Genomic DNA, 27,246 nt, shown 5'->3' on the forward strand with positions numbered 1-27,246 from the left:
TCTGCGGAACCTCGTCTCACCCAAGCATCAGAATCCTCCTCTGAGGACGAGGTTCAGGATATGTCAGCCGGCTTTGACTTTTCCCTGGTGGAGCCTTTTGTGAAATCCGTTAAGGAGGTAATTGGCTGGCAGGAGGACGCGGCTAATCCTCCTAAGGTACGGAAATATTTTCAGAATTTGAAAAGGGATCCGGAAACCTTCCCTTTTATTGAGGAGCTTGAGGACCTCATCAAGGACGAATGGGAGAGATCAGATAAGAGAGCTAGCCTCTCTAATAGACTGGCAAAAATGTATCCTTTGAAGGAGGCGAAAGTGAAGCCCCTAATTAATGCCCCCATCGTCGACTCTTCATTGATGCGCCTGGCCCGTCACGTAACCTTACCGATCGAGGATGCGGTCTCTTTCCGGGATATTTTGGAGCGAAAAATGGATCTGGAGTTAAAAAAAGCTTATTCCACAGCTGGAGGGGCCTGTAGACCAGCGATTACTACGGCGGCAGTGGCCAGGGCCATCTCAGGATGGGCATCCGGAGTGGAGAAAGATCACAGAGACAGCGTTGAGATGGAGAAAATAATATCCTCCTTGCAGGAGATCAGACTCGCAGGGGATTTCGTGGCAGAGGCCTTGGTAGATATTATTAGATCTTCTGCGAGGTCAATGCTGGCTTCAGTGACAGCAAGAAGAGCTCTATGGCTCAAGCCATGGATAGCAGACGCAGCCTCTAAAACTAACTGGTGTCAGATTCCTTACGATGGTTCAAACCTGTTCGGTGCCAAACTAGATTCGGCCATCTCCAAAGTTTCCGGAGGAAAATCAGGTATGATCCCTTCCGACAGAAGACCTAGGGCACAGAGAGGTCCAGCCTTCAAGCGTAATTTGCCAGACAAATACCGGGAATCCAGATCCTACCGTCCAGGTAGGGAGTTTAGAAGGGATTGGAGGAGCACAAAAACCTCCTTCCTCAAATTACAGAAATCCAAGGCCACCCCGGCTGGGGATCAGCCAAAATCATTTTGAAGATCCGCCTGCCCACCCGGCCCAGGTGGGAGCCAGGCTGAAAAGCTTTTTCAAAGTTTGGGCAAGACACATAAAAGACTTATGGACACTTTCCACGATAAAATTTGGCCACAAATGGAAGTTCAAGAACGGTCTTCCGCCAAGCTACTTCCGCGCAACCAGGCTTCCGTCTTCATTATCCAAGAGGAGCCTGTTAGTAAAATATATAACGGAACTGAGACAAAAGGGTGCAATCCTAGAAGTACCATCACACCAAAGAGGGAGAGGGTTTTATTCCCCTCTTTTTTTGGTGAAGAAGAAGACAGGCGACTTGCGGCCCGTACTGGACCTCAAAAGACTCAACAGAGGCATCCAAGTGGAGTCCTTCAAAATGGAGAATTTACAGTCTATTCTCCTAACCATAAACCTGAACGACTGGATGCTTTCTATAGACTTGTCGGACGCTTATCTTCATGTGCCAGTTCACCTGTTTTTCCAGAAATTCCTGCGCTTCGCCATAAATCAACACCACTTCCAGTTTCAGTGTCTTCCGTTCGGCATCTCCTTGGCTCCCAGGACATTTACCAAAATTTTGCTACCATTAGTAGCTTTCCTCAGGGAGAAAGGATTACGAGTCCACCACTATCTGGATGACATCCTGCTGTTAGCGAAGGATCAAGAATCTCTGACTCTCCATCGGGAGATTCTCCTTGCGACCCTCCAGAAATTTGGGTGGATAGTCAACTGGAGAAAGAGCAGTTTGCAACCTACACAGAGAATGCTCTTTCTGGGGGCAGACCTGGACACCAGACTAAACAGGATACAGCTTCCACAGGAGAAGGTCAGACCTCTAGTACAAAAAATGCAAAGGCTATTGTCGACAGATCAGTTACCGGCCAGAGTCTGCCTAAGTGTTCTGGGGTCCATGTCAGCAACTATACCTATGATCCAGTGGTCCCAGTGGCACATGAGACCTCTCCAGAGCTCATTTCTCAGGCAGTGGGATGGAGTATCGATGCGTCAGACCATCCTGGTCTCCAGTACAGTGAAGCAGTCGATATGGTGATGGACTCACCACAGCAATCTCGGGAAATACAGGCCGATAGTCCCTCCAGATCCAGAAGTTATAACTTCGGACGCCTGCCAGGTTGGGGAGCCCATTTTCAAGACTTGGCAGCCCAGGGGCAGTGGCTTTTTCAGGCTTTGGGCTTAGTTTCCAACATCTTGGAGCTCAGAGCGGCTTTCCAAGCCTTGCGAGCCTTTGCACCACTCCTGAGAGGCAAGAATGTAGTTATCTGCATGGACAACAAAGTGGCAGTGGCCTACATTCAGAGGCAAGGAGGTACCAGGAGTGTCACTCTGATGGAGGAAGTTCGGCCCATTTTAGATTGGGCACAGATACATCTTTTAGGGCTGGGAGCAATATATGTTCCAGCAGCGCAAAACATGTTAGCCGACTGCCTGAGTCGGGAGACCCTTTCCAACAACGAGTGGTCCCTGAACCCTCGAACCTTCGCTCTTTTGACGGAAATTTGGGGAATGCCGGAGATAGACCTTGCGGCTACACCAGCAAATACCAAATGCCTCAGGTTCCTATCAAGAGGGTCATTCCCATCGGCAGAAGGGGTGGACTGTCTGAGTCACCCATGGAATTTCAGGCTGGGGTACATTTTTCCTCCAACTCCGTTGATAGCGAGATTTCTATCCAGACTCCGGAGGTCCTCAGCGACGGTGATCACAATTATCCCACTGTGGCCGAGGAGACCATGGTTCACGACACTTCTGCAACTCAGCCTTCAACCTCCTATTCCCCTTCGGGTGTCTCCGGATCTTTTGTCCCAAGGTCAGTTCCTGCACCCCGCTCCGGAGAAGTTGCACCTGATGGCCTGGAAATTGAGAGGGCTAGGCTGAGAGCCCAGGGATGTTCTCAGGAGGTCATATCTACTCTAATGCAAGCTAGGAGATTCACGACCAACTCTATTTATTCTAGAATTTGGGAAAAATTCTGTTCCATGGCTCAGCAGAGAGGATGGAATAGCGTTTCTCCAGAACCTGCTCACATTCTGGAATTTCTCCAGTCAGGGGTCAACAAGGGCCTGAGTCTAAGTACCCTCAAGGTTCAGGTGTCTGCCCTATCAATCAAAACGGACACGAAGTGGGCCTTTCATCCTCTAGTTGTCCAGTTCTTGAGAGCCTATCTAAAAATCAAACCCCCCAGGAAGCCGTCTTTTCCGTCATGGGATTTATCAGTAGTTCTTCACGCCCTGTCTTCACCTCCATTTATTCCATCTGAAAAAATCTCTCTATGGGACTTGACTTTGAAGCTGACTTTCCTGATTGCAATTACATCAGCAAGAAGGGTATCAAAAATACAAGCACTAATGATCTCGGAACCTTATTTAGTGCTTTTTCCTGACAAAGTGGTTCTAAGACCCTCAGAGCAGTTTATACCCAAAGTAGCCACTCCATTCCACTACAACCAAGATATCATTCTTCCATCCTTCCGTAACGATCAGGGGGATCCGCACCCTCTGGATGTGAAGTCAACCATTATCAATTATCTATCTGCTACTACCTCGTTCAGAAGGACAGATTCTCTCTTGGTCATCCCTCACGGTTCCAAGCCGGGTCAAGCAGCCTCTTCACGCACCATCGCATCATGGCTGGTTAGGATCATTAAAAAAGCATATTCCTCCCAGCAACTGACAATTCCTGAAGGCACCAGGGCTCATTCTACAAGGGCAGTGGCTACCTCCTGGGCAGCATATTGTAGGGTGTCTCCGGAGACGATATGCAGAGCAGCATCTTGGTCCTCCAGACATACCTTCATTTCCCATTACAAAGTGGATTCAGCTTACTTGTCCATGACTGACTTCGGCAGATCTATTATTAGAGCAAATTCTTCCGTGTTATAAGGAATTAAAGTTTATTTTTTACTTGCACCCACCCGACTGGCGAGTTATTTCCCAGTGTGTGCTGCCATGAAGGCGTTAGGAAAACGGAAAATTGTATACTCACCTTTCGGTAATTTTCCTTTTCTGACGCATCTTCATGGCAGCACACAATTCCCTCCCTGTCTCTTTGTGATAATATATACAGAGAATGCAGCGGGGGGTCTCCCCTTCAAATTTATAGCTATCCAATCCTGTCAGGTTGTGGGGGCGGAGTCACAACCCAGTGTGTGCTGCCATGAAGATGCGTCAGGAAAGGAAAATTACCGAAGGTGAGTATACAATTTTCCGTTTTCCACCTGGAAAGAGGGAATGGGGAGGAAATCGGATAAAAGTAGAAAATGCTCAGCTTAGACACATAATACACGGAGGGAAAATAATTACACAAGAAAAGTTAAAGGGGAGAAAAGAAATGTTTGAACTAAATGAATGGCGATATCTCTAGCTTAGACACCTGGTCTTGACCCTACCGGGCCCTTTGAGAGGCAGAGAAGAACTGACAGCCTTGGAGCGTATGTGCGATGGTAAAACTGTATGAATAGGAACCTCTCAGATTTATAAGATCTTGACGTGGGAGGAGGAGGTGGAGATACCGCCATATATAAAAAAATTGGAGAGGGAAATAGGACCACGAAATGATAAACAAGAGTTAGGGAAAATATTGAGACTGGCCCATAGCTCCTCAGTCAATATAGGAATAAAGGAAACAAAACTATAAATGCCTAGTGAGATGGTACTGATCACCGGATATAGTAACAAAATATCGAAGTGGGCAATCTGGTGAGTGTTGTTGGGGATGTAGACAGATAAGATCAATGGCCCACCTGTGGTGGAATTGTCCAAAAATGAAGAAATATTGGGAGGAAGTATTAACATATATATAGAAAAGATAATGAATGTTAGTGTCCCAAAAAACCCATGGGCATGCCTGTTCCATGGGACATAATTATCCTTAAAAGAGTATAGCAGATCCCTGATACCCCAACTATTAAATATTACTAAAAGTATGATCCCGAAGAAATAGAGAGAACTGGAAGAACCCACGATAAAAGAATGGTTTGGGAAAATAGACCATATTTTGAGGATGGAATATTTTGAAAGGGAGGAAGAAGGTGACAGAGAACCCCAGAGAAAATGGGAAATATGGAAAACATTCAAATTAACAAAGACATATAGCGAGGTCTATGGGTTACAGGGATAATTTTAAGAGGGGGGAGGAAAGAAAAAAAAAGGGTGGGAGGGCTAGGAGGGAGAAAGTAAGGTTTAAGGTATAAAGGGACAGAGAAATAGGAAGATTAGGTCTAAGATCACAGGGGGGTTGGGGGTAGGGGTTAGTTGGGGCCTATGGAGTATGGATAAGGAAAACTTGATATTGTCCTCTGCGAGTTATGTTGTTTTGCTGCTGCTGTATAAACCTTTAGATATGATTCTGTCTCTTATCTCTTTTACTTTTTACTTTACTTTATTTGTAATGAAAAAAAGAGATTTAAATAAAGAATTAAAAAAAAAAAACGACCACCTTCTCCACCGCTCCTTCTGTGACTGACCGAAGTCTCAGCAACACGTTGTCCAGGACCAGGAGTTTGTAACCTCCCAGTCTCTGGGAACGCATTGCACAGACCTTTCTGCAAGGCCTCCCGGAGATGTCTCATCCTCTGCTCCCTCTGTGATGGCAAGATAAGGTCGGCAACCTTACCCTTGTACCGTGGATCAAGGAGAGTGGCCAGCCAGTAATGGTCCCTCTCCTTAATCCAAAGAATATGAGGATCCTTCCACAGGCTTTGCAGTACCAGGGAGGCCATGCAGCGTAGGTTAGCTGAGGCATTCGGTCCGGAGTCCTCTGGGTCACTAAGGACAACATGATCGGCAGCCACCTCCTCCCAGCCACGTACAAGTCCACATGTAAATCATCCCTAAAAGACTGCTGCTGCTGATGCTGAGTGCCAGGCTCCACCTCCATGCTGACACAATCATCCTCCTCCTCGTCCTTTTCCTGTGTGATGGGTGGGAAAGCAGTAACACTGTCTGGATAAAGGGGGCCTTGAGAGGCAAGGAAGTCCTCCTCTTCTGGCCTCTGTTCTGCCTCAAGTGCCCTGTCCATTATTCCACGCAGCGTATGCTCCAACAGGTGGACAAGAGGTACAGTGTCACTGATGTATGCACTGTCACTGCTCACCATCCTCGTGGCCTTCTCAAATGGTGACAGGACAGTGCATGTATCCCTGATCATGCCCCACTGGCGCTGTGAAAAAAAAATGAGCTCCCCTGACCCTGTCCTAGTGCCGTAGTCGCATCGGTACTCATTGATGGCCCTCTGCTGCATGAGCAGCCGCTGCAGCATGGCCAACGTTAAGTTCCACCTGGTGCGCATGTCACATATAAGGCGGATCTTGGGCAGGTTCAACTCCTTTTGGAGATCAGCCAGCCAAGCACTGGCATTAAATGATCGGCGAAAATGCACACAGACTTTCCTGGCCTGCCTCAGGACATTCTATAAGCCCGGGTACCATCCCAAGAACCGCTGCACCACCAGGTTAAGGACGTGAGCCACACAGGGCACATGGGTCAGTTGTCCCTGTTGGAGGGCGGAGAGGAGATTGGTGCCATTGTCGCAAGCCACCATTCCTGGCTTAAGCTGGCGTGACGTCAACCACCTCTTGGCCTGCCCCTGCAGAGCTGACAAAATATCTGCCCCAGTGTGGCTCCTGTCCCCCAAACAAACTAGCGCAAGTACGGCATGGCATCTTTTTGCCTGCGTACTTGCGTAGCCCCTTGAACGCCTACGGAGCACCGCTGGTTCTGAGGACAGAGCACCGCTGGTTTCGAGGACAGAGCACTGGAAGAGGCCATGGAGGAAGAAGAAGAGGAGGAGGTGGAGGAGAGAGGTGTGTCACAACCAGTAGTAACATTTTGGAGGCGTGGTGGTGGAACAACCTCCAATACTACTGTACCTTGTCCTGCATCCTTCCCAGCTGCCAGAAGAGTGACTCAATGGGCCGAGAAAGATAGGTAACATCCCTGTCCATGCCTGCTGGACCATGAGTCAGCGGTAATATGCCCCTTACCGCTGACCGCCCTGTCCGGCGAGGCATAGACATTGCCTTTCACACGCTGGTAGAGCCGGAATCTCCTTCCATGAGAAAAAGTGGCGTTTGGGGACCTGCCACTGAGGAACTGCACATTGCACAAACTCACGAAGGGGGCCGAGTCTACCAACTGAAAAGGCAGCAGTTGAAGTGCTAACAATTTAGCCAAGCTAGCATTCAACCACTGGGCATGTGGATGGCTGGGAGGGAACTTCTTTCAACGGTCCAGCAGCTGGGGCAGGGAAATTTTCCTGCTACAATCGGATGTGGGTGTACTGCTAGCAGAGTGCCCGCAAGTACTTGGCTGTGACACACCTAATTCTACACCTTCATTCCTCTCAGTGCAGGTTTCAGAGAGAACTGAAGGTCTAGTGGGGTTGGAGATCCCAGCTGATGAGGAGCAAGGAGAGGTTCGCTTTGTTCTTTGGTGTGGGTCTTTAAGGTACACTTGCCAACGAGCTGCATGACAGGTCAACATATGTCTGGTCAAGCATGTGGTGCCCAAGCGGCTGATGTTTTGGCCACGCGGGATACGCTTGAGACATATTTTGCAAATAGCAGCGGCACAATCTGATGCACTCGTCTCAAAAAAGGCCCACACCAAAGAACTTTTGGAATAACATGCAGAGGCTGCGCCCTGCACAGGCGGAGCTCTGTGGTGTGATTCAGTCGGTGTGCTGCCCCTAAGCTGGCCCCCGGAGGGCATCCTGCCTCATTGGAGATGTGCATCCTCCTCCGCCTCCTCCTCTCTCCTATCAGGCACCCACATGGAGTCCGTGACCTCATCATCCCCTCCCTCTTCATCACTGGAGCAAACCTGGCATATGCTGCAGCTGGTGGAACATGACTACCAGATTGCTGTCCTTCTTGAGCATACCCTCTCTCTGCGCTCACACTGCTGCCTTCCTCTAGCTGGGAATCATCATCAGAGCCTTCAAAACGCTGGGCATCCTCCTGGGGCATGTACCCAACACTGTGCTCAAACAGTTCGGGGGACTCCCCAGGAGGACATGGTGGGTCTAGGGAAGGAGTGACTGATGACATTGAGATGAAGGAAGAGGACGCGTTGACAGCTGCTTTGCTAGTACCCTGAGCCTGGGTGAGAGAAGATGAGGAGGATGAGGAGGGCTTGGTCATCCTCTCTACCAAGTCTTCGGCATGATGTGGCTCAACACGAACAGCTGCCGAAAATAAGGACAAGCGTGTCCCATGGCCACGTGCTGATGACAATGCACCGCATTCACGACCATCACTGTTATCTCTAAACACAGAGCCTGCTTTCCCTCTTTTATTGGCTCCTGACTGTCTGCCTCTCCTTGTTGGCCTTCCAGACATAGTAATGGCTTCCAGGAAGATGGGAAAACCAGCAATTTTGTAGTGTATATTGTGCTGGAGGCACACAACTCCCACTGGAAATGCTGCAGATGCCTGTATTAGAGAACACCAGCAATAAAGGGTAGATACAGGTGTATACTGTGCTGGAGGCACACAATACCCACTTTAACTCCTGCAGATGCCTGTTTTAGAGAACACCAGCAAAAAAGGGTAGCTACAGGTGTATACTGTGCTGGAGGCACACAACACCCACTTTAATTCCTGCAGATGCCTGTATTAGAGAACCCCAGCAATAAAGGGTAGATACAGGTGTATACTGTGCTGGAGGAACACAACACCCACTAACTCCTGCAGATGCTTGTATTAGAGAACACCAGCAAAAAAGGATAGCTACAGGTGTATATTGTGCTGGAGGCACACAACACCCACTTTAACTCCTGCAGATGCCTGTATGAGAGAACACCAGCAATAAAGGGTAGATATAGGTGTATACTGTGCTGGAGACACAGAACACTCATTAACTGCTGCAGATGCTTATATTAGAGAACACCAGCAATGAAGTGTAGATACAGGTGTTTACTGTGCTGGAGGCACACAACACCCACTAACTCCTGCTGATGCATGTACTGCAATGGCGCAGTGCATTGTGGGCCACGAGCGCCACATGAATTTGGTGTGAACGGCCCATAACATTCGGTATTCGCCGAACGGGTGAACAGCCGGTGTTCGAGTCAAACATGCTTTCAACTCGAACACTAAGCTCAACCCTACTGGTTTTACACTAAAAAAACTGACCATCTTTTTATCATTGCTTGAAATTTTAGCAATGAGAAAAAGAAAAAAGAAGAAAAATAAACCTCTTTATGTCACTCCTCAAATCATAAGAGGCTAATGCTATAGCTGATACAAAGCATAAGAAAAGGATTTAAGAAACCCATTAAGGGAGGAACAATGACGTCTCGTTACACTATAAAGGAGAGGCGGGAATCTAGGTCCTCCACGTTCAGTTGAAGCTACGTAACGCTACGTTACGAAATGCATTGGCGTAAGTACGGATAGTGGGCCCTCACAGGGTATCTTCCATCAGGAAGAGTGAAAATCAACTTGTCAGCGGCAAACCTTTTTACGGGATTCGGACTGGCAGCATTGATTGCTTAAATCCTCAGGGGATAAAAGCGTAACCAGTAGCACATCTTGGGATGAGAATGCCTGACGGCTGAAATCATGCAGTGTGGAAGTGATAGCTACCATATACGTTCACCAGCATCAGCGTGTTAGGATATCTTAGCCCTTGTACACACAGTCGGACATTCCAACGGAAAATGTCTGATCGGACCATGTTGTGGGCTCCATCGGACTGTTTCCATCGGAATATCCAACCGACAAAGTTTTGGACTTGGGCTAGAAAATTTTCTGACAACATGGTCCAATGGGACTTTGTCCTATCGTTTGTAGAGAATTCCGATCGTACAAAGTGCCACGCATGCTCAAATCAAATTCCTAGACCAAAGCTATTGGCTACTAGCCTGAACGTAGTCCTGTCGTAACGAAATTACATCATCACGTTATGAACGATCGGATTTTCCGACAACTTTGTCCGACCATGTGCATGCAACACCAGTTTCGGACAAAATCCGTCACAACAAAATCCGACGGATTTTGTTGTCGGAATGTCCGACTGTGTGTACAAGGGCTTATACAATTAACTTTTTCACAGGCTGAATCGACTACTACTAATCAGCGCCCGCCCGGAGGTATCCAGGACCAGGAGCGGTAATGTAACCAGTGAAACATCAGTTACATTTTATACCCAATACATGCTTATTGCGTAATAATCTGCTGGCAATTAGCTGCACTTCATTGCAAGTAGGGATGGACGAACTTCCGACGGGACGTTTCGCGAACGCGGCCGATAGTTCGCGAAACGGAAAGTTTGCGGCGGGCCCCATTGACTTCAATGGGAGGCGAACTTCGCAAACCTTTAGGTCAAATTTGCAGCCACAAAAAAATTATTAGCTGGGCAAACATAGTCCCACCACATGGCCAATGACATAATACATGTATGAGGTGAATTTGGGATCGATAACTACAAGCATTCTTTTTTTATATGGGAAATTGTTCTGACAATTCAGGACTGTGGAGCGCATGAAGGCAATGGAGGAGACGGAAGGTCAGGGACCAGGGTAGGCAAAGAAGAGGGTGCAGGAGATGATCACCAGCAGCGTGACATACAGCAATGACACCTGCACCGTGATAGAGAGCACTGACATCAGCAGCGTGACATGAAGCACTGACATCAGCACCGTGATATACAGCACTGACAGCAGCACGGTGATAGAGAGCACTGACATCAGAAGCATGACATTAAGCACTGACATCAGCACCGTGATATACAGCACTGACAGCAGCACCGTGATAGAGAGCACTGACATCAGAAGCGTGACATTAAGCACTGATATCAGCACCGTGATATACAGCACTGACAGCAGCACCGTGATAGAGAGCACTGACAGCAGCAGCGTAACATTAAGCACTGACATCAGCACCGTGATATACAGCACTGACAGCAGCACCGTGATAGAGAGCACTGACATCAGAAGCGTGACATTAAGCACTGACATCAGCACCGTGATATACAGCACTGACAGCAGCACCGTGATAGAGAGCACTGACATCAGAAGCGTGACATTAAGCACTGACATCAGCACCGTGATATACAGCACTGACAGCAGCACCGTGATAGAGAGCACTGACATCAGAAGCGTGACATACAGCACTGACATCAGCACCGTGATATACAGCACTGACAGCAGCACCGTGATATACAGCACTGACAGCAGCAGCATGATATTAAGCACTCACACCAGCACCGTGATATACAGCACTGACAGCAGCACCGTGATAGAGAGCACTGACATCAGAAGCGTGACATTAAGCACTGACATCAGCACTGTGATATACAGCACTGACAGCAGCACCGTGATAGAGAGCACTGACATCAGAAGCGTGACATACAGCACTGACATCAGCACCGTGATATACAGCACTGACAGCAGCACCGTGATATACAGCACTGACAGCAGCAGCGTGACATTAAGCACTGACACCAGCACCGTGATATACAGCACTGACAGCAGCACCGTGATAGAGAGCACTGACATCAGAAGCGTGACATTAAGCACTGACATCAGCACCGTGATATACAGCACTGACAGCAGCACCGTGATAAAGAGCACTGACAGCAGCAGCGTGACATTAAGCACTCACACCAGCACCGTGATATACAGCACTGACAGCAGCACCGTAAGCAGCCCCAGGAGGAAGTCAGCACAGCACAGGGATGGTGTGATCCCCTCATAATAAGAACCCCCAGGAGAAAGTCAGCACAGCACAGGGATGATGTGATCCCCTCATAATAAGAACCCCCAGGAGTAAGTCAGCACAGGACAGGGATGGTGTGATCCCCTCATAATAAGCAGGCCCAGGAGTAAATCAGCACAGAACAGGGATGGTGTGATCCCCTCATAATAAGAACCCCCAGGAGGAAGTCAGCACAGCACAGGGATGGTGTGATCCCCTCATAATAAGAACCCCCAGGAGAAAGTCAGCACAGCACAGGGATGGTGTGATCCCCTCATAATAAGCAGGCCCAGGAGTAAATCAGCACAGAACAGGGATGGTGTGATCCCCTCATAATAAGAACCCCCAGGAGGAAGTCAGCACAGCACAGGGATGGTGTGATCCCCTCATAATAAGAACCCCCAGGAGAAAGTCAGCACAGCACAGGGATGGTGTGATCCCCTCATAATAAGAACCCCCAGGAGTAAGTCAGCACAGGACAGGGATGGGGTGATCCCCTCAAAATAAGCAGGCCCAGGAGTAAATCAGCACAGGACAGGGATGGTGTGATCCCCTCATAATAAGAACCCCCAGGAGAAAGTCAGCACAGCACAGGGATGGTGTGATCCCCTCATAAGCAGCCCCAGTAGAAATATGACACCGCTCAACCTCTTCAAAGAGGAGGGTAGGGGCATATAGTACGGTGTGCTTTTTTGGGACAAGGAAGTGAGCCAAATGAAGAAAGAAGGTCTGTGTGCTTGATTAAAAAAAATTGTTTATAGACATATACATGGTCTACTGGTCACATGTGTTGAATTCCTCCGAGATCCATGCCTCATTCATTTTTAGAAATGTGAGGTAGTTAACACTGTCGTGAGCTAGGCGAGTACGCTTATCGGTCACGATCCCCCCTGCTGCGCTGAACGTCCTTTCGGACAGGACACTGGATGAGGGGCAAGCCAACAGTTCGATTGCAAATTGGGCAAGCTCTGGCCAGAGGTCAAGCCTGCCCACCCAGTAGTCCAGGGGTTCATCACTCCTCAGAGCGTCCACATCGGCTGTTAACCCGATGTAGTCGGACACCTGACGGTCTAGGCGTTCCCTGATGCTGGATCCGGATGACACCTGTCGATGGGTCGGCTGAAAGAATGACCTCATATCCGAAGTCACCAACACATCTTCAAACCGGCCTCTTCTTGCAGGCGCTGTTGGATTGGTACCCGCAACTCCTTCTCTGGGAGTAGGAATTGCTCCTCTGCCATCGCTCGCAAAAGCAGAATGCAGCATTTCTCGAAGCAAGGCCTGGAAGTGCTGCATTCTGACAGCCCTCTGCGACGGCGGTAACATTTCCACCATTTTGTGTTTGTACCGGGGGTCTAAGTACGTTGCCACCCAGTACTGGTCCTTGACCCTTATGCTTTTTATACGGGGGTCCCTATTAAAACACTGGAGCATGAAGGCCCCCATTTGCACTAAAGTGGAAGCGGTGTGGTGGCCTGGCTCCTGCTCATCATCCAGGATAATGTCGTCCTCTTCATTCTCCTCTCCCCATCCACGCACAACAGGGATCCCAGAAAGGTTTAAAGCATGCTCTTCTTGCTCCGCCTCATCCGCCCCGGCACCATCCTCCTCTGACTCCTCATCAGACTCCTGTTGTTGACTTGTCTCAGATAGAGTAGCCCCCCCTGGGAATTCATCCAGCATTGCGACTTCCTCATCTTCCCGCTCCTGCTCCTCCACAGCTTGATCAATGACACGACGCAATGCACGCTCCATAAAGAAGGCATAAGGTACCATGTCACTGATGGCGCCATGGCTGAGACTGACCAGTTTGGTGATCTCCTCAAATGGCCGCAGAAGTCTGCATGCGTCGCGCATGAGCAGCCACTGGCGCGGTGAAAAAAAACCCAGCTCCCCAGAACCGTTTCTTTCGCAGAGTTCATACAGGTAGATGTTAACTGCACGTTTCTGCTGGAGCAGCCTATCAAACATATAGAAGGTTGAGTTCCATCGCGTCGGGCAATCGCAAATAAGACGTCTGACCGGCAGATGGTGTCGCCGCTGAATGTCAGCAAGGCGAGCCATGGCCGTGTACGATCTTCTGAAATGGGCCGAGATTTTCCTTGCCTGCTGCAAGATGTCCTGGACCCCAGGGTATTTGACAAGGAATCGCTGCACGACCAAGTTTAAGACGTGTGCCATGCATGGCACGTGCGTGATTTTGCCCTGTTTCAATGCGCTAAGCAGATTGGCACCGTTGTCACACACCACTTTACCAACTGTCAAATTGAGCTGTGTTAGCCACTGATCTGCCTGTGAACGCAAAGCTGAAAGGAGTGCCGTGCCAGTGTGGCTCTTGGCTTCCAGGCACAACAGACGCAGCACGGCATGGCAACGTCTCACCTGGAATGTGGAATAGGTTCTGGAGAGCTTGGGCGGTGCAGCAGAAGAGACGCTAGCAGCGGAAAAGGAGGAGGCAGCTGAGGAAGAGAGGGAGGAGGATGGAGTAGGAGGAGGAGGAGAAGAAGAGTCAGGCCTGCATGCAATCCGTGGCGGTAAAACCAAATCTACGCGGGTGCCACGGGTTACATGCTTGACGGCCGTCAGAAGGTTCACCCAGTGGGCAGTAAAAGTGATATACCTTCCCTGCCCGTGTTTGCTAGACCACGTGTCTGTGGTCAGATGTATCTTGGCACCGACACTGTGTGCCAGAGAGACATTCACTTGCCGCTGAACATGGCCATATAGCTCTGGGATGCCCTTCTCTGAGAAATACTTCCTTCCTGGGACCTTCCATTGTGGAGTTCCAATGGCCACAAATTTGCGAAAAGCCTCCGAGTCCACCAGTTTATATGGCAGTAGTTGGCGGGCTATGAGTTCTGACAAGCCAGCCGTCAATCGTTGGGCAAGAGGGTTATCCGGCGTCATCATTTTTTTACGCTCCAACATTAGGCCCACGGAAGCCTGCCTTTTTGCAGAAAAATGTGAGCTTGGCGTGATGGAAGGTGGAGTGGAGGACAATTGTGAGGAGGGAGGAGAAGGAGAAGTAGAAGACGAGGCTGGACGGTGAGAGCCTGCAGTGTGGCTTTGTGTGTTCCGTTGCTCCCACTCGGCTCGGTGATGGCTGCCCATGTGTCTTCTTAAGGCGGTCGTCCCTAGGTGAGTGTTGGGCTTACCGCGACTAATGCGTTGACTGCAAAGATTGCAGATGGCAACGCTATTGTCAGCAGCGGACACGTTAAAAAAAGCCCACACTGCGGAGCCATGTGCCGGTGTCCTGGGAGCACCAGATGTGACCGTACATGGTCGATGACTCGCTCCTGATACATTTGCAGTCTGCTTTGTCCCTCCTGTGCAATGTAAGTTAGTCCTGCTTCTCCTCCCTATCTGCTGGTCCATATCTCGCTCTGAACTCCCCTCCTCTTCCTCTCTTGTGGGCACCCACGTGACATCACTAGACACGTCATCATCAACATCACCTTCCCCACCGCTATAAGTAGAGATCTCGGAGTAGGCAGCAACACCGGGGACCAACCTCCTCTTTGGGCTGATCAGGGTACTGTCGTCAGACTGCTGAGTAGCGGTTGTTGCTACCTCCTCTTCCTGATCCAATACCAAGAGTGGCTGCGCATCAGAAATGTCCTCTTGATATGGATCGGAAAATAATTCCTGTGACTCAAGCGGAAGGTATGTGGTGGTGGTGGTGGTGGTGTTGTTGGTGGTAGTGTCTTTGGGGGTGCACATAGCAGAGAGTGAAGAAGAGGGTGCAGATCAAGAGGATGAGGAGGGTGCAGAAGAGTAAGGCTGAGTGAGCCACTCAACCAAGTCTGGTGCGTCCTATAAAGTAATTGAACGCACCTTCTGCAACTTCCCACTTTGGCTCAAGGCTGTTGCTCCTGCCCTACCCCTACCACCCCTGCGGAAGGGCCTGCCTCTTCCTCTGCCTGTCATTTTTTAAATCACCCTGTGACAAAACTCTTAGTCCCTATACCGATGAAGGACTGCTGCAGTATAGGTCAGCAGTGGTGCACGTCAACCCTATCTATTGTGGACCGATACCAGTCCTTACAGAACTGCAGACTGTACCTCACTCAACCCTATGTACTGTAGCACCCTTCACCAAGTTACCAGTCCTTATAAGGACCTTTGTGGACCAAGTAGGTTGTGTGTGACTGAATAGCAGACTGTACGTCAGTCCCTATACCAATGAAGGACTGCTGCAGTATAGGGCAGCGGTCAGCAGTGGTGCACGTCAACCCTATCTATTGTGGACCGATACCGGTCCTTACAGAACAGCAGACTGTACCTCACTCAACCCTATGTACTGTAGCACCCTTCACCAAGTTACCAGTCCTTATAAGGACCTTTGTGGACCAAGTAGGTTGTGTGTGACTGAATAGCAGACTGTACGTCAGTCCCTATACCAATGAAGGACTGCTGCAGTATAGGGCAGCGGTCAGCAGTGGTGCACGTCAACCCTATCTATTGTGGACCGATACCAGTCCTTACAGAACGGCAGACTGTACCTCACTCAACCCTATGTACTGTAGCACCCTTCACCAAGTTACCAGTCCTTATAAGGACCTTTGTGGACCAAGTAGGTTGTGTGTGACTGAATAGCAGACTGTACGTCAGTCCCTATACTGCTGAAGGACTGCTGCAGTATAGGGCAGCGGTCAGCAGTGGTGCACGTCAACCCTATCTATTGTGGACCGATACCAGTCCTTACAGAACGGCAGACTGTACCTCACTCAACCCTATGTACTGTAGCACCCTTCACCAAGTTATCAGTCCTTATAAGGACCTTTGTGGACCAAGTAGGTTGTGTGTGACTGAATAGCAGACTGTACGTCAGTCCCTATACCAATGAAGGACTGCTGCAGTATAGGGCAGCGGTCAGCAGTGGTGCACGTCAACCCTATCTATTGTGGACCGATACCGGTCCTTACAGAACAGCAGACTGTACCTCACTCAACCCTATGTACTGTAGCACCCTTCACCAAGTTACCAGTCCTTATAAGGACCTTTGTGGACCAAGTAGGTTGTGTGTGACTGAATAGAAGACTGTACGTCAGTCCCTATACCAATGAAGGACTGCTGCAGTATAGGGCAGCGGTCAGCAGTGGTGCACGTCAACCCTATCTATTGTGGACCGATACCAGTCCTTACAGAACGGCAGACTGTACCTCACTCAACCCTATGTACTGTAGCACCCTTCACCAAGTTACCAGTCCTTATAAGGACCTTTGTGAACCAAGTAGGTTGTGTGTGACTGAATAGCAGACTGTACGTCAGTCCCTATACTGCTGAAGGACTGCTGCAGTATAGGGCAGCGGTCAGCAGTGGTGCACGTCAACCCTATCTATTGTGGACCGATACCAGTCCTTACAGAACGGCAGACTGTACCTCACTCAACCGTATGTACTGTAGCACCCTTCATCAAGTTACCAGTCCTTATAAGGACCTTTGTGGACCAAGTAGGTTGTGTGTGACTGAATAACAGACTGTACGTCAGTCCCAAACCAATGAAGGACTGCTGCAGTATAGGGCAGCGGTCAGCAGTGGTGCACGTCAACCCTATCTATTGTGGACCGATACCGGTCCTTACAGAACAGCAGACTGTACCTCACTCAACCCTATGTACTGTAGCACCCTTCACCAAGTTACCAGTCCTTATAAGGACCTTTGTGGACCAAGTAGGTTGTGTGTGACTGAATAGAAGACTGTACGTCAGTCCCTATACCAATGAAGGACTGCTGCGGTATAGGTCAGCGGTCAGCAATGGTGCACGTCAACCCTATCTATTGTGGACCGATACCAGTCCTTACAGAACGGCAGACTGTACCTCACTCAACCCTATGTACTGTAGCACCCTTCACCAAGTTACCAGTCCTTATAAGGACCTTTGTGAAACAAGTAGGTTGTGTGTGACTGAATAGCAGACTGTACGTCAGTCCCTATACTGCTGAAGGACTGCTGCAGTATAGGGCAGCGGTCAGCAGTGGTGCACGTCAACCCTATCTATTGTGGACCGATACCAGTCCTTACAGAACGGCAGACTGTACCTCACTCAACCCTATGTACTGTAGCACCCTTCACCAAGTTACCAGTCCTTATAAGGACCTTTGTGGACCAAGTAGGTTGTGTGTGACTGAATAGCAGACTGTACGTCAGTCCCTATACCAATGAAGGACTGCTGCAGTATAGGGCAGCGGTCAGCAGTGGTGCACGTCAACCCTATCTATTGTGGACCGATACCAGTCCTTACAGAACAGCAGACTGTACCTCACTCAACCCTATGTACTGTAGCACCCTTCACCAAGTTACCAGTCCTTATAAGGACCTTTGTGGACCAAGTAGGTTGTGTGTGACTGAATAGCAGACTGTACATCAGTCCCTATACCAATGAAGGACTGCTGCAGTATAGGGCAGCGGTCAGCAGTGGTGCACGTCAACCCTATCTATTGTGGACCGATACCAGTCCTTACAGAATGGCAGACTGTACCTCACTCAACCCTATGTACTGTAGCACCCTTCACCAAGTTACCAGTCCTTATAAGGACCTTTGTGAACCAAGTAGGTTGTGTGTGACTGAATAGCAGACTGTACGTCAGTCCCTATACCAATGAAGGACTGCTGCAGTATAGGGCAGCGGTCAGCAGTGGTGCACGTCAACCCTATCTATTGTGGACCGATACCGGTCCTTACAGAACAGCAGACTGTACCTCACTCAACCCTATGTACTGTAGCACCCTTCACCAAGTTACCAGTCCTTATAAGGACCTTTGTGGACCAAGTAGGTTGTGTGTGACTGAATAGAAGACTGTACGTCAGTCCCTATACCAATGAAGGACTGCTGCAGTATAGGGCAGCGGTCAGAAGTGGTACACGTCAACCCTATCTATTGTGGACCGATACCAGTCCTTACAGAACGGCAGACTGTACCTCACTCAACCCTATGTACTGTAGCACCCTTCACCAAGTTACCAGTCCTTATAAGGACCTTTGTGAACCAAGTAGGTTGTGTGTGACTGAATAGCAGACTGTACGTCAGTCCCTATACTGCTGAAGGACTGCTGCAGTATAGGGCAGCGGTCAGCAGTGGTGCACGTCAACCCTATCTATTGTGGACCGATACCAGTCCTTACAGAACGGCAGACTGTACCTCACTCAACCGTATGTACTGTAGCACCCTTCATCAAGTTACCAGTCCTTATAAGGACCTTTGTGGACCAAGTAGGTTGTGTGTGACTGAATAACAGACTGTACGTCAGTCCCTATACTAATGAAGGACTGCTGCAGTATAGGGCAGCGGTCAGCAGTGGTGCACGTCAACCCTATCTATTGTGGACCGATACCGGTCCTTACAGAACAGCAGACTGTACCTCACTCAACCCTATGTACTGTAGCACCCTTCACCAAGTTACCAGTCCTTATAAGGACCTTTGTGGACCAAGTAGGTTGTGTGTGACTGAATAGAAGACTGTACGTCAGTCCCTATACCAATGAAGGACTGCTGCGGTATAGGTCAGCGGTCAGCAATGGTGCACGTCAACCCTATCTATTGTGGACCGATACCAGTCCTTACAGAACGGCAGACTGTACCTCACTCAACCCTATGTACTGTAGCACCCTTCACCAAGTTACCAGTCCTTATAAGGACCTTTGTGAACCAAGTAGGTTGTGTGTGACTGAATAGCAGACTGTACGTCAGTCCCTATACTGCTGAAGGACTGCTGCAGTATAGGGCAGCGGTCAGCAGTGGTGCACGTCAACCCTATCTATTGTGGACCGATACCAGTCCTTACAGAACGGCAGACTGTACCTCACTCAACCCTATGTACTGTAGCACCCTTCACCAAGTTACCAGTCCTTATAAGGACCTTTGTGGACCAAGTAGGTTGTGTGTGACTGAATAGCAGACTGTACGTCAGTCCCTATACCAATGAAGGACTGCTGCAGTATAGGGCAGCGGTCAGCAGTGGTGCACGTCAACCCTATCTATTGTGGACCGATACCAGTCCTTACAGAACAGCAGACTGTACCTCACTCAACCCTATGTACTGTAGCACCCTTCACCAAGTTACCAGTCCTTATAAGGACCTTTGTGGACCAAGTAGGTTGTGTGTGACTGAATAGCAGACTGTACATCAGTCCCTATACCAATGAAGGACTGCTGCAGTATAGGGCAGCGGTCAGCAGTGGTGCATGTCAACCCTATCTATTGTGGACCGATACCAGTCCTTACAGAACGGCAGACTGTACCTCACTCAACCGTATGTACTGTAGCACCCTTCATCAAGTTACCAGTCCTTATAAGGACCTTTGTGGACCAAGTAGGTTGTGTGTGACTGAATAACAGACTGTACGTCAGTCCCTATACTAATGAAGGACTGCTGCAGTATAGGGCAGCGGTCAGCAGTGGTGCACGTCAACCCTATCTATTGTGGACCGATACCGGTCCTTACAGAACAGCAGACTGTACCTCACTCAACCCTATGTACTGTAGCACCCTTCACCAAGTTACCAGTCCTTATAAGGACCTTTGTGGACCAAGTAGGTTGTGTGTGACTGAATAGAAGACTGTACGTCAGTCCCTATACCAATGAAGGACTGCTGCGGTATAGGTCAGCGGTCAGCAATGGTGCACGTCAACCCTATCTATTGTGGACCGATACCAGTCCTTACAGAACGGCAGACTGTACCTCACTCAACCCTATGTACTGTAGCACCCTTCACCAAGTTACCAGTCCTTATAAGGACCTTTGTGAACCAAGTAGGTTGTGTGTGACTGAATAGCAGACTGTACGTCAGTCCCTATACTGCTGAAGGACTGCTGCAGTATAGGGCAGCGGTCAGCAGTGGTGCACGTCAACCCTATCTATTGTGGACCGATACCAGTCCTTACAGAACGGCAGACTGTACCTCACTCAACCCTATGTACTGTAGCACCCTTCACCAAGTTACCAGTCCTTATAAGGACCTTTGTGGACCAAGTAGGTTGTGTGTGACTGAATAGCAGACTGTACGTCAGTCCCTATACCAATGAAGGACTGCTGCAGTATAGGGCAGCGGTCAGCAGTGGTGCACGTCAACCCTATCTATTGTGGACCGATACCAGTCCTTACAGAACAGCAGACTGTACCTCACTCAACCCTATGTACTGTAGCACCCTTCACCAAGTTACCAGTCCTTATAAGGACCTTTGTGGACCAAGTAGGTTGTGTGTGACTGAATAGCAGACTGTACATCAGTCCCTATACCAATGAAGGACTGCTGCAGTATAGGGCAGCGGTCAGCAGTGGTGCATGTCAACCCTATCTATTGTGGACCGATACCAGTCCTTACAGAACGGCAGACTGTACCTCACTCAACCCTATGTACTGTAGCACCCTTCACCAAGTTACCAGTCCTTATAAGGACCTTTGTGAACCAAGTAGGTTGTGTGTGACTGAATAGCAGACTGTACGTCAGTCCCTATACTGCTGAAGGACTGCTGCAGTATAGGGCAGCGGTCAGCAGTGGTGCACGTCAACCCTATCTATTGTGGACCGATACCAGTCCTTACAGAACGGCAGACTGTACCTCACTCAACCGTATGTACTGTAGCACCCTTCATCACGTTACCAGTCCTTATAAGGACCTTTGTGGACCAAGTAGGTTGTGTGTGACTGAATAACAGACTGTACGTCAGTCCCTATACCAATGAAGGACTGCTGCAGTATAGGGCAGCGGTCAGCAGTGGTGCACGTCAACCCTATCTATTGTGGACCGATACCGGTCCTTACAGAACAGCAGACTATACCTCACTCAACCCTATGTACTGTAGCACCCTTCACCAAGTTACCAGTCCTTATAAGGACCTTTGTGGACCAAGTAGGTTGTGTGTGACTGAATAGAAGACTGTACGTTAGTCCCTATACCAATGAAGGACTGCTGCGGTATAGGTCAGCGGTCAGCAATGGTGCACGTCAACCCTATCTATTGTGGACCGATACCAGTCCTTACAGAACGGCAGACTGTACCTCACTCAACCCTATGTACTGTAGCACCCTTCACCAAGTTACCAGTCCTTATAAGGACCTTTGTGAACCAAGTAGGTTGTGTGTGACTGAATAGCAGACTGTACGTCAGTCCCTGTACTGCTGAAGGACTGCTGCAGTATAGGGCAGCGGTCAGCAGTGGTGCACGTCAACCCTATCTATTGTGGACCGATACCAGTCCTTACAGAACGGCAGACTGTACCTCACTCAACCCTATGTACTGTAGCACCCTTCACCAAGTTACCAGTCCTTATAAGGACCTTTGTGGACCAAGTAGGTTGTGTGTGACTGAATAGCAGACTGTACGTCAGTCCCTATACCAATGAAGGACTGCTGCAGTATAGGGCAGCGGTCAGCAGTGGTGCACGTCAACCCTATCTATTGTGGACCGATACCAGTCCTTACAGAACAGCAGACTGTACCTCACTCAACCCTATGTACTGTAGCACCCTTCACCAAGTTACCAGTCCTTATAAGGACCTTTGTGGACCAAGTAGGTTGTGTGTGACTGAATAGCAGACTGTACATCAGTCCCTATACCAATGAAGGACTGCTGCAGTATAGGGTAGCGGTCAGCAGTGGTGCATGTCAACCCTATCTATTGTGGACCGATACCAGTCCTTACAGAACGGCAGACTGTACCTCACTCAACCCTATGTACTGTAGCACCCTACACAGACCAAGTTACCAGTCCTGATGAAGAGCTTTGTGGAACAAGTGAGTTGTGAATGATTAGCAGACTGCAGCAGAAGGGCAGCAGTCAAGTATAATATTCTTTCTATATTTGAAAGAAAGAATATTATACGTGTACAAGCCTATTACCGTACCACTGATACCAGTCCTGAAAAGAACCTTTGTGGAACTAATAGTAACAGCTACTGATTAAACTGACCCTCACTGCCTCACACACTGCTTCCTGCCTGTCCCTATACAAACTGGCAAAAAAGAGGAGACTGGAACAATTACTGGTCACTCGAATAGAACTTTTGTGGACCTGATAGTAACAGCTAATGATGAGGATGATGATGATGACTAATCCGGCCGTCCCTAAAATAGCAGCAGACACAGCGCTCTGTCCCTTTCTCTAAAATGACAAAAGACACTCAGGCTGCTGCAACAATCAGTAGCACAGCAAACCTATATACACCTAACACCTATACCAGTCCTGAAAAGAACTTTTGTGTACCAAATAGCTAGCGATTTATCTCTCCCTACTCCACACAGCAACCTTTCCCTATAGTGACAGAAGAAAGAATGTAAAATGGCCGCCGGATCGGGTGTATTTATAAGTTAGGGGGAATGTCCAAGTGTCCATGTGCTGTAATGTCTCAATTGGCTGTCCTGTACCCCATGATGGATGTGTCATCAGGTCAATGTTCTTTTACATAGTAAAAACACGGAAGTCCGCCGGGCGAACGGCGGCAATAGTCCGTCGATCGGGCGAAATTCGCCGCGAAACGACCGCCGGGCGAACTGTTCGGCCATCACTAATTGCAAGATCTGAAATAATAATCTGTGTATTTCTACGTGACCAACTGACTACAATGTATCTACCGTAGATATGCATTGAAAACATGTAGCATACTAAAATGTGCCAAATGATTGAGCTACAAATTAAGGAAATGATTAACGGTTTGTTACAAACGGAATATTGGTAGTATGCACAAAAAAGGACTAGTATCATCAGAATATTTCTCCTCTCATTAGCAGCTTAAAAAAGAACTGTGTTTTATTTGCCGATATTTTATAAGAAAACATCTTCTGTAATTCTCAAATGAATCATCTTTATGCTTGCAAAGAAACATGAACTATGACTAATAAGGAACTATTTCATCCGTTCTAGGTCCAACTTACCTAATATGAACTGCTGCAAATTTCTGTAGAACCTGATTGCTAATGATCCATTCAGGCAGCTTGTTTGACAATTCGATTTTTCTGACTTTCTATCCATTAGCTGTAAATTTCATGCTATCGATTATCGTTACCCTAGGGACCACATACGTGTCGATCTCCCATCAATATTACCTTGATAAAGTACGTCAGATATATCTATATGCATGACCGAATATCGGCAAGTGTGTGGCTACAAAGGCACCTCACCCGTTTATTGTTGCATGTATGTTATATGTATGTCTTTTGTGTTTTGTGGTGTTTGTGAATATTGTTAATATCATTTTTTGGGGTTATTTAGTTATATTTAGTATTTATTGGGGCACCTAGGATTGACCTTTAGTGAAGTTATTTTGCTGGGTCAATTTTCTTTACACATAATTTATTTGTAATAGAAATAAACTTTTTGGATATAGATATTTTTTCCAAATTCTTTTTTTGTCTGCTATAGCCTTAAGTAGCTACTTTTTCCCTGAGACATCCCTTCTCTTAGTGGTGCCCAGGAAGGGATAAAAATCCTTTTCTCATCCCTATTGGTCAATACTTACTTTGGGGGGGGGGGGGATTTTCTCTCACTTCCTCTTGTGGTATTATGGCATAGAAAGTGAAGGAAATCTCCCCAATGGGACGCCACTTGGCAAAAAACAAAACAAAAAAACACTGACATTATAACCCTCCCTTACGCTAAAATGAAAACAAATGTTCTACTTTCAGGCTGGACCTTCAGATTCTAGCGCCGGGTTCTCTTTCAGTCAAATCGAAAATTTTGGGAAAGCTTACCTTTAAATCAAAGCCCGTTGCTACTGTGTTAGATGGGCACACATCCATCCATTCCCACGAACCCCAGCCACCACCATTGTTTACATTAATTTCTTGGATGCCATGGATCAGCGTGGTGTGGAGGAGAGTCAAGGTGACAATCCAGCTCAATAGCATCTTCCTCACCATGGTTCTTCAGAGTAGACCAGATATTCTGGGACTCGTCTACCGAGCTCCAATATTTATAGCAATGATACGTCAGCCAAAGGACATTGGGTTGGGCACTCACTGAATTTGTTAACCACTTCAGCCCCAGAGGATTTGGCTGTTCAATGACCAGAGCACTTTTTACAATTTGGCACTGCGCTGCTTTAACTAATTGTACGTCATGAAATGCTGTACCCAAACCAAATTTTTAGCCACAAATAGAGCTTTCTTTTGATGGTATTTGATTGCCTCTGCAATTTAAATTTTTTGCGATATAAACAGAAAAAGACCGAACATTTAAAAAAAAATTATATTTTTTACTTTTTGTTATAAAAAAAATGCAATAAACTAAATTTTAGTCATACATTTAGGCCAAAATGTATTCAGCCACATGTCTTTGGTAAAAAAAATGTCAATAAGCATATATGTATTGGTTTGTGCAAAAGTTGTAGCGTTTACAAACTAGGGTACAATTTCTTGAATTTACACAGCTTTTAGTTTATGACTGCCTACCTCATTTCTTAAGGTACTAAAATGGCAGGGCACTACAAACTGCCCCTAAATGACCCCATTGTGCAAAGTAGACACCCCAAGGAAATTGTTGAGAGGCATGTTGCGTTGAGCCCATTGAATATTTAATTTTTTTGTCACAAGTGATTGAAAAACGACAAAAAAAAATTACATAAAGTTGTCACTAAATGATATAGTGCTCACACATGTCATAGTTATATGTGGAAATACACCCCAAAATACATTCTGCTGCTTCTCCTGAGTATGGGGCTTCTGATTCTGTAGGCATTGCTCTTGAGGGAGGAAACCAAATTTACCACCTGTGGCCCGGGTTACTATCACTATCAAGCTTATTGCCAAATATTCCCTCAAAGGGAATTCAGCACAAAGCTTGTTTCGAAGCCGGATCCACCAACCATGGACGAAGCCATAAAGCATGACGCATGCGTGAAACCAAGCCTCATTTTGGAATCGGGTCCGTGCATGCACAGAGCGCACAGCGGTACCTGGAAATAGGAGAGAGTGGGTGCTGGAACACAGAAGTGTCAGCGCCCAGCACAGACACCAGCGAAATTCAGATACAGTAAAGCAAGGTACAAAACAACACATAAACACTGCTGCCATGAAATTACAGAGACTCACCACTCCACCAACGATCACCTGAGCGAGATGTTTTGACACAAACACACCAGTCATTCTGGCAGATAATGGCTGCCTAATAGCAATAGGCAAACAGGCTGTGCGCACTTTAGCTGAGCAGGATCCACTCCTTCAGCACTACTCTGTAATACACTCCATACCCTGCTTAACAGTCAGGGCCTATCGAAGGAACGTAACTTGTCACTCGGCCAACTTTGATCGTAGTGAAGTCATCTTCAGGTAGGAGAACCAACCTGGTCCTATGGAGGAGGACAAAAAAGCAACACGGATAGCAGCCTAGAGCAAAGATTTATGGGAGAGGGGTCCTATTGGGTAGTTATGGAGGCGGGGCTAACCCACACATATGCTGCCATGGAGCATGTCAGGAAACCAATTTAAAATAATGCAAACTAACAGCAATGAAATACAAATACTTAAAACAAGGGAATGGCAAAATTGTATCAAAAAATTACCACAGTTTTCCTGGCGCCAATACATAGCAGCAGGGTTTTTTTTCAGCAGGAACGCAGTTCCAACACCTCCAGAACTGAATGTATGTAAAGACAAGGGGTACTACAGTGTGCTGGAGGATCTTTTGCTTTTGATTCTGTCTGTTGGGGGAATCTATGGTCACTGGGGGACCTATTGTTGTGGGGGGGCTAATGTTTGCTGGAGAGGGTTAATTGTTGATGGGAGGGATATACTGTTGAGGGAGGGGTCTTATGTTGCTATTATATTGTTGTTTGAGTGGGGCTATTTTTTTGTGATGCCTCTATTGTTGCTGAGGGTCCATTATTGATGGGCCATTGAAATCTATGCTCGGATAAGGGTATGGTATGGATTTTGGATGGGTCCCCACAAGATTCATACCAGACCAGAAGGGCAAGACTTCAGTGGGGCTCACCATTCAGGTTAGAACTTTTCCCTTGTTTGAGAGTTCTGCTGCAATATAAATAGGTGGGAGTTCTGCCCATCTCTATTCAGGATCATGTATTGTACAGTCCAGCATACAGAGTGCAATGATCTGGAGTATGTAATTGTTAAGAAGTTTTTGAGGTAATTAATATTTTAAGTAATAAGGGTTTCTGAAAATATATGTATGTTATATGTTCGGTGGTTAAGTGATGGTTTCTGAAGGTCACACTACAGCAGATCATATAGAGAGGAGTGGTTTTGCTGAGTAGGTATTTATATTTTGAGTTACTAGTCAGGACAATGGGTGGAGTTATGCTACTTATCTATAGACTGAACCATATTGGGTATATATGCAAATGTGGGAGTTATTAGGATTTGCTGACATAACATCTTGAAACAGTATAAGAATGGGGTAGGATTATGGGAAGAGCAGGAATGGTGGGATGAGAAAGGATTCTACACGTTGGAGAATGTAGATCAGAAAACCTATTCCTCCTTCTGAAGCCATCACCATGCCATATGTTACCAGATGTCAATCTTGTCTTTGCTTGTCTTTCTGAATAATAAACGAACTAT

General features: G+C 47.7%; 1 protein-coding gene across 1 annotated transcript in view; it reads right to left on the minus strand.

Annotated features, from left to right (window-relative positions):
• LOC143961445 (vitelline membrane outer layer protein 1-like) overlaps window positions 1-24,588 on the minus strand; it is a 100,481-nt gene extending 75,893 nt beyond the window's left edge. Inside the window, exon 1 of the mRNA XM_077470739.1 lies at window positions 24,421-24,588. Coding sequence (XP_077326865.1) covers window positions 24,421-24,588 — 168 coding nt within the window. The remainder of the gene's footprint in view (window positions 1-24,420) is intronic.
• Between the last annotated feature and the right edge of the window lie 2,658 nt (window positions 24,589-27,246).

The sequence above is a fragment of the Lithobates pipiens genome, unplaced genomic scaffold (genome assembly GCF_037356315.1).
Source record: "Lithobates pipiens isolate NorthernLeopardFrog02 unplaced genomic scaffold, aLitPip1_a1.2 Scaffold_8, whole genome shotgun sequence".
Lineage (NCBI taxonomy): Eukaryota > Metazoa > Chordata > Amphibia > Anura > Ranidae > Lithobates > Lithobates pipiens.